General features: G+C 37.4%; 1 protein-coding gene across 2 annotated transcripts in view; it reads left to right on the plus strand.

Annotated features, from left to right (window-relative positions):
- The window catches only part of LOC136848674 (hemolymph clottable protein-like), a 31362-nt gene extending 22454 nt beyond the window's left edge, over positions 1-8908 (plus strand). The window contains exons 28-37 of one of the 2 annotated variants that reach the window (XM_067121124.1): positions 1-34; positions 1325-1471; positions 1754-1900; positions 2470-2600; positions 3462-3645; positions 3885-4100; positions 5032-5163; positions 5398-5644; positions 6831-6958; positions 8510-8908. The exon at positions 1-34 is cut by the window's left edge and continues 145 nt beyond it. In XM_067121124.1, the coding sequence (XP_066977225.1) occupies positions 1-34; positions 1325-1471; positions 1754-1900; positions 2470-2600; positions 3462-3645; positions 3885-4100; positions 5032-5163; positions 5398-5644; positions 6831-6958; positions 8510-8617 (1474 nt within the window). In that variant the 3' untranslated portion in view covers positions 8618-8908. The remainder of the gene's footprint in view (positions 35-1324; positions 1472-1753; positions 1901-2469; positions 2601-3461; positions 3646-3884; positions 4101-5031; positions 5164-5397; positions 5645-6830; positions 6959-8509) is intronic. The other variant, XM_067121125.1, reaches the window with a different exon arrangement.
- Positions 8909-17453: the final 8545 nt, after the last annotated feature.

The raw sequence follows: 17453 nt of genomic DNA on the forward strand, positions 1-17453 counted from the left end.
CGTCCCTGAAGGATCTCTGGGAGAAGTTGAAACGGTAGTCTGCCTGAGTTCTCGTTGTCTCTTTATTTTTTGGGTCTCCTCCTCCTCGCCCTCCTTCTTATTATTCTTCTTCTACTTCTGTTACCTCCCATCCTCATCCTCCTCCTCTTCCTCTTCTTCCTCCTCCTTCTTAGTCTTCTTCTTCTACTTCTGTTGCGTCCCATCCTCCTCCTCCTCCTCCTCCTCCTCCTCCTCCTCCTCCTCCTCCTCCACTAGCGGATCCAGAAAAATTTCATGGGGGCCACCAATTTTTATATTATACATACATCTATATATATATAGTATATAAATATATATATATATATATATATATATATATATATATATATATATATATATATATATATATATATATATATATATATATATATATATATATATATATATATGTGTGTGTGTGTGTGTGTCTGTGTGTGTGTATTTGTATAACAGATTTATTATTTTTTTCCATTTCTATATTTCTCATTTATGTTATTATTATCTAAAAAATCTTCAATACTATTATTTTGTCATTATTTTTCATGGGGGACACGTGCCCAGGTCCCCAGGCCCCCGGGTCCGCTAGTGTCCTCTTCCTCCTCATTCTTAGTCTTCTTCTTCTTCTTCTACCTCTGTTCCCTCCTCCTCCTCCTCCTCCTCCTCCTCCTTCTTAGCATTCTTCTTCTACTTCTCTTGCCTCCCATCCTTCTCCTCCTCTTCCTCTTTCTCCTCCTTCTCCTCTTCTTCTTCCTTCTCTTCCTCCTCTTCTTCTTCCTTCTCTTTCTCCTCCTCCTACTTCTATTATATTTTCTTGTGTAAAAGCAGTTGTTGCAGGTGTTGATATTTTGTGAAAAGTTGGCATTATTATTATTATTATTATTATTATTATTATTATTATTATTATTATTATTATTATTATTATTATTACAAAACGCTGTTACAAGTGCTTAATAATAATAATAATAATAATAATAATAATAATAATAATAATAATAATAATAATAATAATGTCCTTTTTTATAGCATTCAGTCTACATATACTTTTCTCTATTCGTCTTACAATCTTCTTTTCATCAGCATGTAGCTGGTGTATCAAGTTAACTAAGAACATAAACATTTTTCCTGTTGTCGAAATTTTATTACCTTTGACGTTTCGACTCGCGGTCTGGCGGTCATTTACAAAGAGTGAATAAACTGACATGCAAGTTATATGTGGGGGTTGGGTGCACAGTTGACAAACCCTATTATTATTATTATTATTATTATTATTATTATTATTATTATTATTATTATTATTATTCCACAGACTTGCCTGAACATCCAAATGACCAAGCCTCGCTTCCTGCCCTTCGCAAATTATAGCGACATCCTCGAGGCGGATTTCCGGTCCTCACTGAAGGTCTCCCTTGAAGGGGGCCTTCTGTGCGACGTTCCTGCAGGTTTGGAGGTTCAGGTGGGTCACCGAAACTGAGAATTCGACGGTGTTTGATCCGCGTAAGGTTTAATGTTTAATTTCTTTGAAGAGAAATTCGTTTCAAGCATACAGGGAAATTGTGATGAGGTGCCTAATTTCATTTTTTTTGCTACAACTAGTGAGATAGACAAAGATAGATACGCAGATGAATGAGTGCGGGTGAGAGAAATTGAGAGGCATAAGGTGACATCGCTGACTTCAAATGGATCTTTCCATTATTTTCGTCTTTTTTTTTCTAATCATCAACTTCATCCTGCTCAGGGTACGCTCGAGGTGACCCCACAGCAACTGAACCAGGTTAGAAAGCTGCTAGCCGATGACTGTGGTCCCTGGCCTACCCATCTGCCCATTGATGTTATAACATCGCCTCTCTACGACCACATCAACATCAAAGCTCATTGGATGGAGGTAAGTGATAAGTGAAGCGCGCGCGCGAGAGAGAGAGAGAGAGAGAGAGAGAGAGAGAGAGAGAGAGAGAGAGAGAGAGAGAGAAAACAAACGGGAAGTTATTAAGAGCTCAACCAGGAGAAAGGGAAGCAATGAAAATCGCTGAAAGATTTACTCATCTACAGCGTGCATTTGCTCGAAGCACTGTTACATTTTAGTCAGATTGATTGATTGATTTATGGCTACTAAAACTGGCGTCGTAACATCTAGGTTAATGACGCCGACGCTTACGTTAGCAGTTATGACAAATGAAACCTTGGAATGAACAAGATGGTCAATACTTGCATGAAAAAACAAACAATATTCAAGGAATGTGGTATATGAAATCGACAGATTCATCACAAGATTACCCAACATTAGATTCAATAATACTCTACTATCTTGATTTTTTTGTCCGTCTGTGAAAACGTTTCGTAAAATTCTCTCCGTTGTCATGTAAAACGAAAATCTAAATCGGTGGAATATCAAAGCATGTATTTGCCTGGTAATCGCTCTGGTAATTTTCTTATTCGTACTGTTTCTCACGACAGGAATTCCCTTTGGAGATGAAGAATCTATCTTACTTTGCATACGACCTGATCAGAGGCGCAATGTTCCCTAACATCCAGTACGACTACACGGCAGTCAACGCAGACAACCAGGTTGAGATTGATTATGCTAAGTAAGTGCTCTTGTTTTTTTGAGTTGAACAGGCATTTCGTGGGTTTCAGTAAACACTGCTAATATATATTTTTTATTTGCTATGAAAAATTCTTTTCGTTATAACTTTTTTTTTATTAAATTTCTTTAATCGACTCCCTAAAGATTTTTATCTTGACGGGAAAATTGTTTTTAACAAAGTTTATTTATTTCAAATGATTTTTATGGGATTTTTAATGCTCCTAGCAGGTACCTTCAAATTGTCTTGCAAACTAGATCATTTTTACATCTAAACGATGCCATGGTTGATTTGGAACAGTGAAGAGAAGCTGCAGAGACTGATGAAAGAATTTGAAAGGTTTAAGCGGAAAAGATAAAGTGCATGTTTGCAGTAGTGAATGAAAGCGAGGAAAATAGACCCCATAAATGAAAGTATATATTTGCAAAATATATTGTTCTCCTGAAACAGATGTTAGATATGAATGTATGTGCATATATATATATATATATATATATATATATATATATATATATATATATATATATATATATATATATATATATATATATATATATATAATTTCCTTTTGAACAAAATTATTTATCTTAGATCTGTTTCAGCTTGAGATCTTACGTGATGCAATGACAGAACGTCAAGTGTTTTTCCTTCAGTATCCCACATAACGAGAAAACAGAAACAAATATTTTTTTCGTGATAATGCGCATCAAAATCTGTAATTCGGATACAATTTCTTGCTAATAGTAAGAACCGTCCGTCTGTTTATCAAAGACTTTCAAGGTCTCGATGGGGAAATGTCTCTTCGCAGATAAACGTGAAACTTTGCAGAGGAACATTAAATAGACATCTTTCTTTTAACAACAGATGTCTCGAGACTCAGAAGTGGACCATCCACTTCTCGAAGCCTCGAGAGGTCTCGGTAATCACCAACGCCAGGGCGCCACCTATCCTGGAACTCATCGCTTCACCAGCTCAAGCTGCAGATACCATCGTTTATAATTTCCTCAATGGTCGACAACAACAAGCTTGTGTCGTTGCAAGAGACAAGGTAAAGGAAAGTTCATTCCCACAGATCTTCGTCTGCATATTCCAGTAACTTGGGGTTTCTGATTTTGATAAGTAGGCCTAGTAAGTATTACTCGTGGCATTGTGTAATATGTATTTCTAGAACAGAGTCCATCTTTCGCCTAAAAGGACAATGTTCTTTGTTTTTGTTGGATTTGGATTCCGAGGAAATGTTGCAGTTCTGTTATCTAAAACCAAACTTACAAATATTACCCTTTCCAGATTCGTACATTCGATGGTGTGGAAATTCCGTTTCAACCAGACGGATGCTGGCATGTTTTAGCTATAGATCCATTAACCATGGAATCAACTGTTTTCAAACCATACAAAAGATTCTCTGCCAACGTAGAAGTACGCCTTCATGATGGTCAGTGGGAAGTTCGTGTGCTGGTTCCAAGTGATGGTTACATGCTGGAGATAACCAAGGATTCTCTTAAAGTAAGTCAAAGGTAGGGTGACATTCAGGTGATGGGTAAGGATTGTCTTAGAGTAAGCCTTAGACATGATGAAAAGTCCAAAGATCGTTCAAAGTAAATGAGACGACCGGTAGCTGGAGATGACTAAAGAATCTCTCAGAGCAAGTTCCACAGGTAGATACTGGAGAGGACTAATTGTTATCTTCAGTGTTAGTCCTAGAGATCCTATACTTGTTACACTTGACCAAAATTTTAAAAGTCAAATCCTGCAGTGTTACATGCTGTAGATGACTAAGGTGATCTCAGAGTAAGTACTAGAAAGAGTTACCTGATGCAGACTGCAGATTTTCTTATAATATGCCAGAGATCGATGAGGATTTTTCCCAAAATTTGGGCAGAGAATAGTACATGAATGTTAAATACACCTTACATCACCTTTCTAGTGCAAATGCTCTCTTCTGGAAGTGTTTATGGCTACTAATATTCCTTTACTTTCCTTCCTATGGTAGGACAAATCTCCCACTATAGCTGAAGCAGGAGTCCCTTACCATCTACACTAAGTATTTGCCTTTACTTCATTTATTTTGACTCTTATGCAAAGAGAGAACTTTTTGTAAGCATAATATTAACAGTAGTTATTCCAGTCCAAAAGAATTTTCGTGCTACTAGCAACAGCACAAACATTCCTATCAGATATTTCATGGTTACGTGTTTTGCTCACAGCTACTTAATAAACTCTTTGTATGGATGTCTGAAGGAGTTTTGATGTTTATCTTTTAGTCTCAAGATTTCGTAATAGTACAAAGGAGGATCTGCAATGATTTGTAAGGCAAACTTGAAATTTTCATAATTTTCAACTACTAGAACATACTAATGATTCTCTCTCTCTCTCTCTCTCTCTCTCTCTCTCTCTCTCTCTCTCTCTCTCTCTCTCTCTCTCTCTCTCACCCCAGGTAAATGGTGAAGACTACAGTAAAAAGGACCCCAGATTCGACATCAACTTTGTCCATGACGGCGCAGTTTTAACAATATATTTTATAACCGGAACATTCTTGAAGATCACAGACGAGGCTGTCTATTTCTTGGTGGGTCAATGTATTCACTTATCATTCGTTGATATTTCACGGTAATTCACTGATATTCCTGTATTTATTCAGTTTCTGACAACTACTCAAATGTTGAATAAAACAGTAGAAAAATGATAGGCTCACAAACCATATTGATTATTTTTCGCCAGACTTCTGGCTTCATGCGATGGCCATCACTCCTCATCTCCTGCAGTGAAAAACGTAATCAAATGTTAACTTCATTTCCAAAAGGAGGACTCTGTCTTCAAAAACGATGTGATTGGTTTATGTGGGGACTTCAACGGCGACAAGACAGGCGAGATGCGCGGCCCCAAAGGTTGCCTCTACACAGACCCAGAACTGTTCACTGCTTCCTGGAAAACCCCAGGCGAAGGCTGTCGCGGTTTCGCCTTACTTGCTAAGAAGAAAAAAGTCCAGGCTTATCAAGAGGATTGCCCTCGCCTTTCCCACATTCCAACTGGAGTGTCATACCCTCAGTGTGAGTAGCAGTGTCTGAAATAAGGCCTCTCTGCTGGAGAGGAGTAACACTGGTGTATAGTATCAAAATGGAATTCTAGTGAAAAAGTAACAATAACTACTATAACAATAGCTCTAGGCAAAAAGTAGTCATAGCTTCTGTAGGCAAATGGGATTAATTCTCTCTCTCTCTCTCTCTCTCTCTCTCTCTCTCTCTCTCTCTCTCTCTCTCTGTGTGTGTGTGTGTGTGTGTGTGTGTGTGTGTGTGTGTGTGTGTGTGTGTGGCTCAGACTATTGTCCTTATTCTCACAACGGTTACTACAGTGTTATACAGTATTGGTGGAGAAATCTTTGACGCACGTAGCTGAAGGCACTGTAGCTGTGATGATACTTAGCATTATAATCTGTATGGTTCCCTCCACTGAACAACACACTGCCATCCAGCAGTTAGTGATGATGATGGTGGTGCCATCACCACCATCATCATCACCACTAGCTTTCTTGTCCATTGCTTGGACCATCTACATAAGCCTCCAAATCCTCCTGAGACAAAGGATTATCTAAATCATCCTTATAGCCTTCACCTAAGATTTAGTGAATGAGAACACTATAACCTGTGCAGCCTAGAAACAAAGATAGAACTTTTAGCAAAATGTTTGAAAAGAAATAAGAAGCAAAGCAGCAAATGAACAAGAGTAGGACAGACCTATTCTCACCATTATGTAACCAGTTGTAAGATCGTGTCATAAACATAAGAAAAAACTCTAGGTATGTTCAATGTCATTCCTTTAGACAATTTATCAAGAAAACACTTGAAGATATACCTCAGACTTTTCATCCACATGAAGTAGTTCCCCGTAAGGGAGTAGCACCGTCAGCTCACCTCTCGTGGTGCACTGAAGGCATGATGAAAAGGTGTTTGCAACATCCTGTTGCCCCCTAGCTGAGCCCACTGTTTAGCCTTTTACTTTACCTATAATATTCCTGCCTCCTTTCTTCGGTCTTGCTGTCCAACACCTCTAAATGTTACTTCTTAGTGCAACTGTGGGGTATTCTCGCAGTTCCACCTCTTAAGCGTTGTATTCATTTTCCATCATTTTCTGAATCTCTTTTATCTTGCCGTCCAACCACTCCAACTCCCTCTTTTTACTGTCTGAAGAGTTGGAAGTGCAGAGAATATTAAGTGATCTTTTAGTTTTGTTTCACAGTAACCGAGAAGAACTGCATAATCTGGGCCTACGACGTGATGGTAGACGGATCCCGACGGTGCCAAGCCCTGACTCCAACGATGCGATGCCAGGTCGGGTGTTCTCCCGTCCGCCTGAGGAAAACTATGGTAAGCATAATGACCTAGAGTCCTTCTTCGCACTCAAGAAAACATACGAAAATTAACATCTGGTTAATTTGATAGCTAGCCAGTCAAAACACTGCTGTAAACTGTTAATTTGTAGTTTACAAAAGGAATTGATTTACCTGAAACTGGAATTAAACGCTGCAATGGACATCGGATCCAAATTACACAACTTGCAAAAAACTATTACATTTTTATTTAAAAAAAGATAGTGAAAATTAAAGAAGATTTAGGCCTATAAAGGTGAAAGATGAATCAGATGTAGGTGAGGAAATTAATAAATAAGCAAATGTTATTAATGTGAATAATTTGTTTTTTAATAGTAACTTCGCAATGAAAATGGTTGAATTAGAAAATAGTAACTACGTCTAGTCTTAAAAGACGAGGAAAATATTTTTTCACTTACATTTATTAAAAATTACTTGAAACTTTATAACAGTCAAGGAAGTCTTTACAAGGAGAATCTAACCAAGTATTATTTTCGAATAATGTATTTGCTGTCCTGGACACTTGATGAGGCAAGTTTTAAATTCTATACCGATAAGAATGTCAAGCAATTCGGTGTTCCCTTTCAACTGAAACACGAAGCTCAGTATTTGACAAATTGGATGAATATCTCCCCTACCGCAGGCCTCCCTTCAAAGGACTTGCATGAAAATGGCTAGAAAAACTATGGCTATTGTTATAAATGCAATATAAAACAAGTGACTAACGTTTCAGTTTTTCTTGTGATGTAAAAGAATCCCAAGAATTGAGGACTATCTGTTAAGCCTTGCAATTGTTGATCGTGTGAAGAGTGTACTGCTGCTAGTGACAGCATTTGGTGAACACTGCGAGTTGAGAAAGAAGTTTTGATATCTTACCTATCATCTCATCTTTGCAGTTAAGTCTTGTCTCCTTCTTGAATGATCTGTTATAGCTATAACCTAACCTACTGGACTTCTTTCATAAACAACTAAGTCTTTTACCCTCTTTACCAACATTTTTTTTCCATCTGAATCCCCTTTCGAAAATATAAATATAACATATTTTTCAAAGCCTGTTTTATGGCTTACCTTGGCATTAGCTCCCTTAACACGAATTGGACTTGTTCAGACAGTGTTTGTCCTGCAACAAATGGACTTTGATAGCCTTTTAAACCACTCGTCCTAAATTATTGCTTGACATTACGACCTGCTTGCTTTAGCAGCAACCTGCTCATCATTTTGTGATAATTGAACTCTTGTAGTAGGATTAAAAGCAGAACCTTCAACAACAGCTATAATGAAGAGTAACATTTTATTCGTGCGCTTTTGGTCAGAACTAGAGTTGTGCTCCACAACCTCTTTCACCATCAAGTACCATCACCACATCCACAGCTACTCTGGGCATCGTACTATCTGGAACTTAGCACCAATTTCTAAGCCAACTGTCAGTCGTTTTCTATCAGTAATAAAATGACAAAATTTTGTGACGTATTCTATGCCAGTATCTTTAGTTGTTACCACAAAATTAGGCTGGTGAATTCCAGCTTATTTACTGTGCCTTCTCTTCCAGATCGAGTATGACTGTCAGGAAACGGGAGAAGAGCCTACCAGACGATCCCCCAAGTGTTACCTGAGGAAATTTGCACATAGCTTCCCGGGGTACTGTGTTACTTTGTGATGAAATATGAGACATTTTTTACTCTGGTGAGTTTCACATTTTGGCCGATATTGAAGTAGCTACTTAGCAGTCATAAACTCAGACCATTCTTAATGGCTTTTCTTATTTTGTACAGTCATGCTTGTAGAGGTTAGGCCCTGATCCCTCGCTGTTCTCTAAGTTATCACAAAATTTGCACATTTCTGAGAAAAAAAAAAAATTCAAGCCCTAGTAGAAGACTATTAGTTGTAGTAAATGAAATACTATATTGATAAATGAAATTTAACGGATTAAAGAGTGCAAATAATGAAACTCTCTTGTTTGTTTACGCTAGCAGAACCATTTTTTTCTAAACTATCAGGGCCAGGCTACCTTGAGAATCAAAGTTTTAAAATATTTTCCGGAAACTGTCTATGGCAGTTATCCATAATCACAAGTTTTCCTGGGGTCTTTTACCATGGTTAACTTGAGTTGTTGCCTTTGACCGACGAATGTTTGGTTAAATGGTAAACACTGCTGTTGTTGTAGCTTGTAAGTCAAGCCACATCATATGCTACCAGAAAAACTTTTCACTCTTCGCACCAGTTTCTTAATTTCTCTGAAACTTGCAAGGTATCATAAATCTGGTTCGAGCAGCAATGAAAAGCCAGCAATAGACCCACGGGAATTAGAGGGTTATACAGTTTCACCATATGCTAAAAACAGCAGTTAATCTAATTGTCATCCACTCTCATTGAGCCATTTTATTCCATTAATTCTTTCATAGGTAGCTTCTAAAATGGATTAACCTTTCCATGCCTCACTGCACCTGGACTATGCTTGCACATTGTTATTACAATTGGAGGCAATAGTTCTTGTTGATTTATACTCCGACAAATCATTACAGTTTCACCCTTGGCAAACTATCATTCCTGGTTGCTTCTAGGACGGCAAATCGTTATTACCTATGGAGTCAGTAGTTCCTGTGGTTGTCATATTTCTATGCCAAAAATTAGTTATTACCATTTGGAGATTCTCATAACTAGTTGATTTAAGTTGGCAAGATATTATTGCATTGAGCGACTTTGATTACTGCCTGTTCTATCCCGACATTATATTAATACTCATTACTTGTTTGTTTCTAAGCCAGTAAGTTGTTATTACCTCTTGGAGACTTTCATTACTGGTTGTTATAAACCTGCTAATCAATTTTTTCCTTTTGTCCTCTCATTGGCTATTTTTAAGTCAGAAATCTATTATTACCTTTGGAGGGCCAAATCAATTATTTTTTCTAAACCTGGAAATCGTTGTTACCTTTTGAAGATTCTCATTACTGGTTGTTCTACGCCTGCAAATTTTTATAAACTTTTGTATTACTCGTTATTTGTTGCTTTTAAAGTGGAAAATCGAAATTACATTTGGCAACTGTTATTGATGGAGTTTTACAAATCGTTTTCACATTCTGAGATTCTGATTACTGGGTTTTTAGGTAAATCGTTATCACTTTGGGGATTCTCATTGCTGGGTTCTTACAAGCAGGCAAATCGTTATTACCTTTGGGGATTCTGATCACTGGGTTTTTACAAGCAGGCAAATCGTTATTACCTTTGGGAATTCTGATTGCTGGGGTTTTACAAGCAGGCAGATCGTTATTACCTTTAGAGATTCTGATTACTGTGTTTTCACTAGCAGGCAAGTCGTTATCACCTTTAGGGATTCTCATTACAGGGCTTTTGCTAGCAGGCAAATCATTATCACTTTGGGGATTCTCATTACTGGGTTTTTACAAGCAGGCAAATCATTATTACCTTTAGAGATTCTGATTACTGGATTTTTGCTAGCAGGCAAATCGTTATCACTTTGAGGATTCTGATTACTGGGTTTTTACAAGCAGGCAAATCGTTATTACCTTTGGGGATTCTGATTACTGGGGTTTTACAAGCAGGCAAATCGTTGTTACCTTTGTGGATTCTGATTACTGGGGTTTTAGAAGCAAGCAAATCGTTCTTGCCTTTGGAGATTCTGGTTACTGGGCTTTTACAAAAACAAATCACTATTACCTTTGAAGATTCTGATTACTGGGTTTTTGCTAGCGGGCAAATCGTTATCACTTTGGGGATTCTCATTACTGGGATTTTACAATCAGGCAAATAGTGATTACCTTTCGAGATTCTGATTACTGGGGTTTTATTAGCAGGCAAATCATTATTACCTTTGGGGATTCTGATTACTGGGGTTTTATAAGCAGGCAAGTCGTCGTTACCTTTGGGGATTCTGATTACTGGGTTTTTACAAGCAGGAAAATCGTTATTACCTTTGCAGATTCTGATTACTGGATTTTTGCTAGCATGCAAGCAGGCGAATCGTTGTTACCTTTAGAGATTCTGATTACTGGGTTTTTGTTAGCAGGCAAATCGTTATCACTTTGGGGATTCTCATTACTGGGTTTTTACAAGCAGGTAAATTGTTATTACCTTTCGAGATTTTGATTACTGGTTTTTGCTAGCAGGCAATTCGTTATCACCTTTGGGGATTCTGATTACTGGGTTTTTAAAGGCATGCAAATCATTACCACCTTTGGGAATTCTCAATACTGGGTTTTTACAAGCAGGCAAATCATTATTACCTTTGGAGATTCTGATTACTGGGTTTTTGCTAGCAGGTGAATCGTTATCACCTTTGGGGATTCTCATTTCTGGGTTTTTACAAGCAGAAAAATCGTTATATATTACCTTTGGGGGTTCTCATTACTGTGTTTTTACGAGCAGGCGAATCGTTATTACCTTTGGAGATTCTCATTAGTGGGTTTTTGCAAGCAGGCAAATCGTGATTACCTTTGGAGATTCTGATTACTGGGTTTTTACAAATCGTTATCACCTGAGATTCTGATTACTGGGTTTTTGGTAGCAGGCACATCGTTATTTCTTTGGGGATTCTCATTACTGGGTTTTTGCTAACAGGCAAATCGTTATTATTTGGAGATTCTGATTACTGGGTTTTTGCAAGCAGGCAAATCGCCATTACCTTTGGAGATTCTGATTACTAGTTGTTCCCTAGCATGAAAATTGTTATTGCCTTAAGGAGGGAAATCGGCAGCGGCTTTGAGTCATTCGTTCTGACTCTTTCCTAGCATGAAAATTGTCATTGTCTTTGATCATCATTATCTTTGAAGAAAATCAGTGCCGGAGGCTCCTAGACCTGCGTGAGTTATGATTGAAAAGTTTTTAACTTTTGTACAATAAGATTTACTCTACAGTATATGCTACCTGCGCCTGACTGTGACCCATTTTCATCCACAGTAGACTCCTTCGGTTTGTTACAAGAGTCCGTAAACTATGCAAGTTTCTTTTCACATTACTGGTGCATTTATTAGCTCCTTGCCTAATCCTTATGGATTATCAAAGCTTTTTATTAGAGCATTAAGCAATGATGCTTACACAGAAATGAAGGCTTGATGCGAGCTTCAATGAAGCTGCACGTTAGGGTCTTATTAATCAGAGGAAACAAATGTTGGACCAAATAAGTTTGAAATCATTTATTGTTACAGATTCGAAAGTACACAGTTTCTCTTTGTTCAACAAAGCTCCTAGACTTAGCATCTAAACCAATACAAAAATTACAAATGTTTTAAAACGTTCATCGGATAAAACGCGGTTTCTCATCATAATGATTATATATCAATCATGTTTTCATCGTAATTTTGTTTACCTCTTAGATATCTTTCAGGTAATTAGAATAATATTTAAATTAATCTTTCGAGAATTTTAATTTCGTCATGTTTGGCGGCTTAATCATTTTGCCTAATCGAACTGTTGTTTACATTAAAATCACGTTCGCATTTTATCAAACAGGTGTACATAATTGCCTACCATTGCAGTCGTAATTTGAATTTTTAAAACTGGTCTTTGAGAAGCATTGATAAGCTTGTCTATCTGCAAAGCACATGCCCTTTTTGTTTTTTGTTTTTGTTTATTTGCGTTATGTCAAGTCTCACATCTAAAAAGTGCAGAAGTCTTCCGGTCTGAAAGGCATTTTACTTTTCTTTTCCCAAACATCTTGTTGCCCATCTCCACAAAACAATACAACCATTATTTTTTTTATCATTTTGATATACATTTGATACACATGTTCCTATTATTGCATTAAAAGAGTCTTTTTCTCAATTCTGGTGGAAGAGTTAAAGAAGTTTGGCAAATGAAAGAGAACAGGAGAAAACTGAATTTTTTCAGACCATAATTCGTGTATTACACTAAGAGCACAAAACGTTGACAAGATAGGTTTGCACCGTATCATTTATCACTATTACAGTTGAAAGACAGAATCAACTGAATTGTAACACTGATATAGTAGAAGGAAAGATTCATATAAAAACACAAATGGAAAGACCAAACTTTACTTTCAAATACTTAATTAAAAGGCCAACTCCGTCATCGTAAGAAAACCCTGTCAGCAAACTGAAACCGTCTTTGGTTTTGTAAACGATAACTGGGCTACAAAAAATATATGAAAAAAAAGCTTATGATATCAAGAGCTCCTTATGAATCGTTCTTTTATTTTCGCTCCGAATATCTCCTATTTAAGGCAACTGACCAAGTCTGACTTGAGGCTATATACATAAGCCAAAGCTTCTTCCAGTAAACTACTGTAGTTTTTACCTTCACCTGTTTTGCTCTTAATTAATGCTTTCCATTCTAACTTTTTCGCTACCCGCCGTATTTCCTGAATTTCTTATTGATCTCCTTTTCTGTCGTCTCTCATGAACTTTATCGTTTTACTTTTTCTTAGGATGTATTAGCAGGGAAAATAAATCCAGACTTGGCACTGAATTCCTCATCAAATGTCTACGAGATTCCTCCTCCTCCATCACCTCCTCCTCCCCCTCCTCCATCACACCCTCCTCCTCCTCCTCCTCCTCCTCCATCACATCCTCCTCCTCCTCCTCCTCCTCCTCCTCCTCCTCCGTCCCATCCTCCTCCTCCTCCTCCTCCGTCCCACCCTCCTCCTCCACCTCCGTCACATCCTCCTCCACCAAAATATCCCCCTCCTCCTTCTCCCCAACCTCCTCCTCCTCCTCCTCCGTCCCATCCTCCTCCTCCTCCATAATATCCCCATCCTCCGTCTACCCAAACTCCCCCTCCTCCCCCTCCTCCTCCTCCTCCTCCTCCTCCTCCCTCTCCTCCTCTCCCCGAAATTTTCTTAGTATTCCTGATGTGGCGTAACTGAAAAGCAAAATTTTTGTTGAATTTAAAGATAATCATGAAAAGAATTGCAGCATCATATTATGGAATGGATAAGAGTTACTGAACTCCAATATGGTAAAAAACACTGATACAGATCGAGCAGTTGCCTGTGTCACTGATGAATCATCTGAATCATGGCATAAAAAGTTACTGAACCATAGATGTCATGATAGAAAGAGTTACTAAATCATAAGTATCGTGGTACAAAGAGCTACAGAATAACAAATATCAAGGGAGGAAGTTTTGCTGAATCTAAAGCACCATGGTAGAAAGAGTTAAGGAATCGAAGGTATCATGGTATTATGTTACTGAATCGAAAGTATTTATGGTAGAAAGAGTTACTGAATCGAAAGTATTTATGGTGGAAAGAGTTACTGAATCGAAAGTATCATGGTAGAAAGTTACTGTATCGAAATATTTATGGTAGAAAGAGTTACTGAATCGAAAATGTGATGATAGAAAGAGTTACTGAATAGAAAGTATTTATGGTAGAAAGAGTTACTGAATCGAGAGTATCATGGTAGAAAGTTACTGTATCGAAAATATTTATGGTAGAAAGAGTTACTGAATCGAAAGTATCATGGTAGAGAGTTACTGAATCGAAAGTATTTATGGTAGAAAGAGCTACTGAATCGAAAGTATCATGGTAGGAAGTGTTGCTGAATTGAAAGTATCATGGTAAAAGGAGTTACTGACTCATGTGAAACAGTAGAAAGAGTAATTGAATTATAAGTATCAAGGTAAGAAGATTCACTGAATCAGAAGTACCATGGTAAAACGAGTTAGGGAATCAAAGGTATCATGGTAGAAAGAATTACTGAATCGTGTGTCATTGTAGAAAGTTACTGAATTACAAATAACAAGGGAGGACGATTTACTGAACCTAAAGGACAATGGTAGAAAGAGTTACTGAATTGAAAGTATCAAGGTAAAAAGGGTCACTGACTCGAAAGTATCATGGTAGAGAGAGCGAGTGAGTCAAGGTACTCAGTGTAGAAAGAGTTACTGAATCGTATTTACCATGGTAGAAAGAGTTACTGAATCATAAGTATCATGGTAGCCAGTGTTACTGATTTGCAAGTATCATGGTAGAAAGGATTACTGAATCGAAAGTATCATGGTACCATGGTAGAAAGAGTGAGTGAATCGAAAGTATCAGTATAGAGAGTGTTACTGAATTATATGTATCATGGTAGAAAAAGTTGCTGAATCGTATCATGATAGAAAGAATTACTACTGAATCATAAGCACCATGGTAGAAAGAGTTGCTGAATCGTGTGTAATGGTAGAAAGATTTACCGAATTATAAGTATCAAGATAGGAAGTTTTACTGAATCGTAAGTGCCACGGTAGAAAGATTAAGAATCTGGAGGTATCATGAGTCCAAAAATGTTTACTGGTTTACTCAACTGTTTATCTATTGATTCTACTTGTTTTTCATGTATTAATGAATGTGCGAATAAATAATAAGATAGCGTTGGGCAAGAGGTCTATAAATATATCTTTTTAATGAAAATTCTTTAGTTTCGTTGCCTGCACATTAAAGTATTTATTAAACCTTGCAAATTCCACTAAAACCACATCTTTTGCCTCAAACTTGCCAGTAGGATAGCTTTGGACAAAAGTTTTGTAAAGATATGTATTCATTTTTCAATGAATGAAGTGTAGTATTTGCAAATATATTAAAGCACCTAAATATCTAGACTTTTAGTTGTTTACTTATCTAAGTAAGCATCCAGGAACATGCATATATACCCACCAAAATGATTGCGTTAGAGAGGAGAAGAGACCTTTGTAGGACGTCGAACCGACTGGGAAATCTGAGCTTGAGGCTCCGTGAACTTTCTCTGTAAAGAATGCTTCCATCGACGTCTTTGCCGACACGGATCTTAAAACAAGGGGAAGCTGGGAATAACTATTCATCTAAGTGAGCTTCTCTCTCTCTCTCTCTCTCTCTCTCTCTCTCTCTCTCTCTCTCTCTCTCTCTCTCTCTCTCTCTCAGTTAAAAATCCCAGAATGGGAATGTTAATAAAGATGAAAACGATTTTTGGGCAAAATCTTTCGGTTAATAATACAAGGATGACATCTGGTATGAATGTGCCCCTAAGTCACTTAAAAAAAAGTGTGCCAACTATGCCAAGTACCAATATACACCAGTAATTTTGTCAAGATGGGTGCTAGTGCTTGGTATAACAATTATATGAACCATGAAAACTAACCAGTTTTTTTTTTTTTCATCTTACTCACAATCTAATGATTTATTTGTCTATCAAGCTCATTCCTCACAGCATAGGCTTATTAAGATTCCTGAGCTTGCATTCCATATGGGAGGGCATGATGATTTAACATTCACAATGATTATAGGCTCAGCTTTTTTCGATGCCTGCAAATATAGCGAAATTATTCACCCAGACAAAGCTACGGATATAATACATGAAAAAAGATCAATCACATCATCAAATTCACCAGTAACAGCAAAGAAGGTTATGGAAAGACTCATTGCACCAGAGGGACTTCAGTTCGTGTGCAGCATGGTACATAATACAGATGTGAGATCACAACTTAGACATGGTGTAATGAAATCAGACAGCTATTGCACAATTTATGCAGCACATCTGCTTCACAAAAAGAGAAGATCAAAAACCTTCAGGCATTCATGTGTCTGTGAAACATCATTTGCTGTGTATGCCACGAGGAAAGAACTTACTAAGACAAAAAAAAATAGACACAAATCTCTTGGCAACCATACATACCCTGTACAGTGAAAATGATACACATCCTGTACAATGAAAATGATACATACCCTGTACAAATAGTTGTAAACCTTTTCAGCATCGCAGAGTGTCATACCATCTAAATAGCGTAGCTCACACTTTGAATAATTATCGTTTACGATCACTTCTCCAAGATAGGTTTCCGGTGCCAGCTTAACTCTCCATTTCTGTGAACATGAATATATCTTACACAAAAGTAAAAGATAGCTTACATGCCCTTACGAGTAAACGAAGAAGTGGGTCATTAGTAACTAACATGCCTTAGACGCAGAGGGAACCACGTGGTGACCTGTGCTTTGAAAGAAGCGAAAGGTGGTTTACTTGCTCTGGCAGAAGCGTCTGCTGGCTTAGGCAGACAGAGAACTAAGAGGTGGCTTATTTGTGTTTGGGTAAGTAAATATCACTAGAATGTAGAACGGAAGAGGAGAGTTACCCTTAGACTGTGCAATCATTAATAAACACTTCCTAATACACTTAAGTCAAACTTTGAATAAATCAGGATGTTTCATTGCAAATAACGAGACTAACTGTTGATTGTTCAGATATAAATATAGGTATATTTATTTCTATACTAAAATTTTTAAATAAATTTTATGTAAAGTATCTGAAAATAACTAGCTGGACTTGGATCATTTCCAGTTGTAGCCTAGCGACACTGTATTTCTAAACAACGTACATTTTTTTCATCCGCTCTGAAAAATAGCATTGGAAATGTTGACAAAGTTTCTTAATAAATTCAGCTGATGTTAAACCATTTCAAGAAAATCAGAAACAGTGAGAACCAAAAAGATGCTACATACCTATGAGTGGTTGCATTGCACAAACTAAGCTCTGAATAAAAGCTGCATTTTGAACCCAACTGGT

Source organism: Macrobrachium rosenbergii, chromosome 19 (assembly GCF_040412425.1).
Source record: "Macrobrachium rosenbergii isolate ZJJX-2024 chromosome 19, ASM4041242v1, whole genome shotgun sequence".
NCBI classification, from domain to species: Eukaryota; Metazoa; Arthropoda; class Malacostraca; order Decapoda; family Palaemonidae; genus Macrobrachium; species Macrobrachium rosenbergii.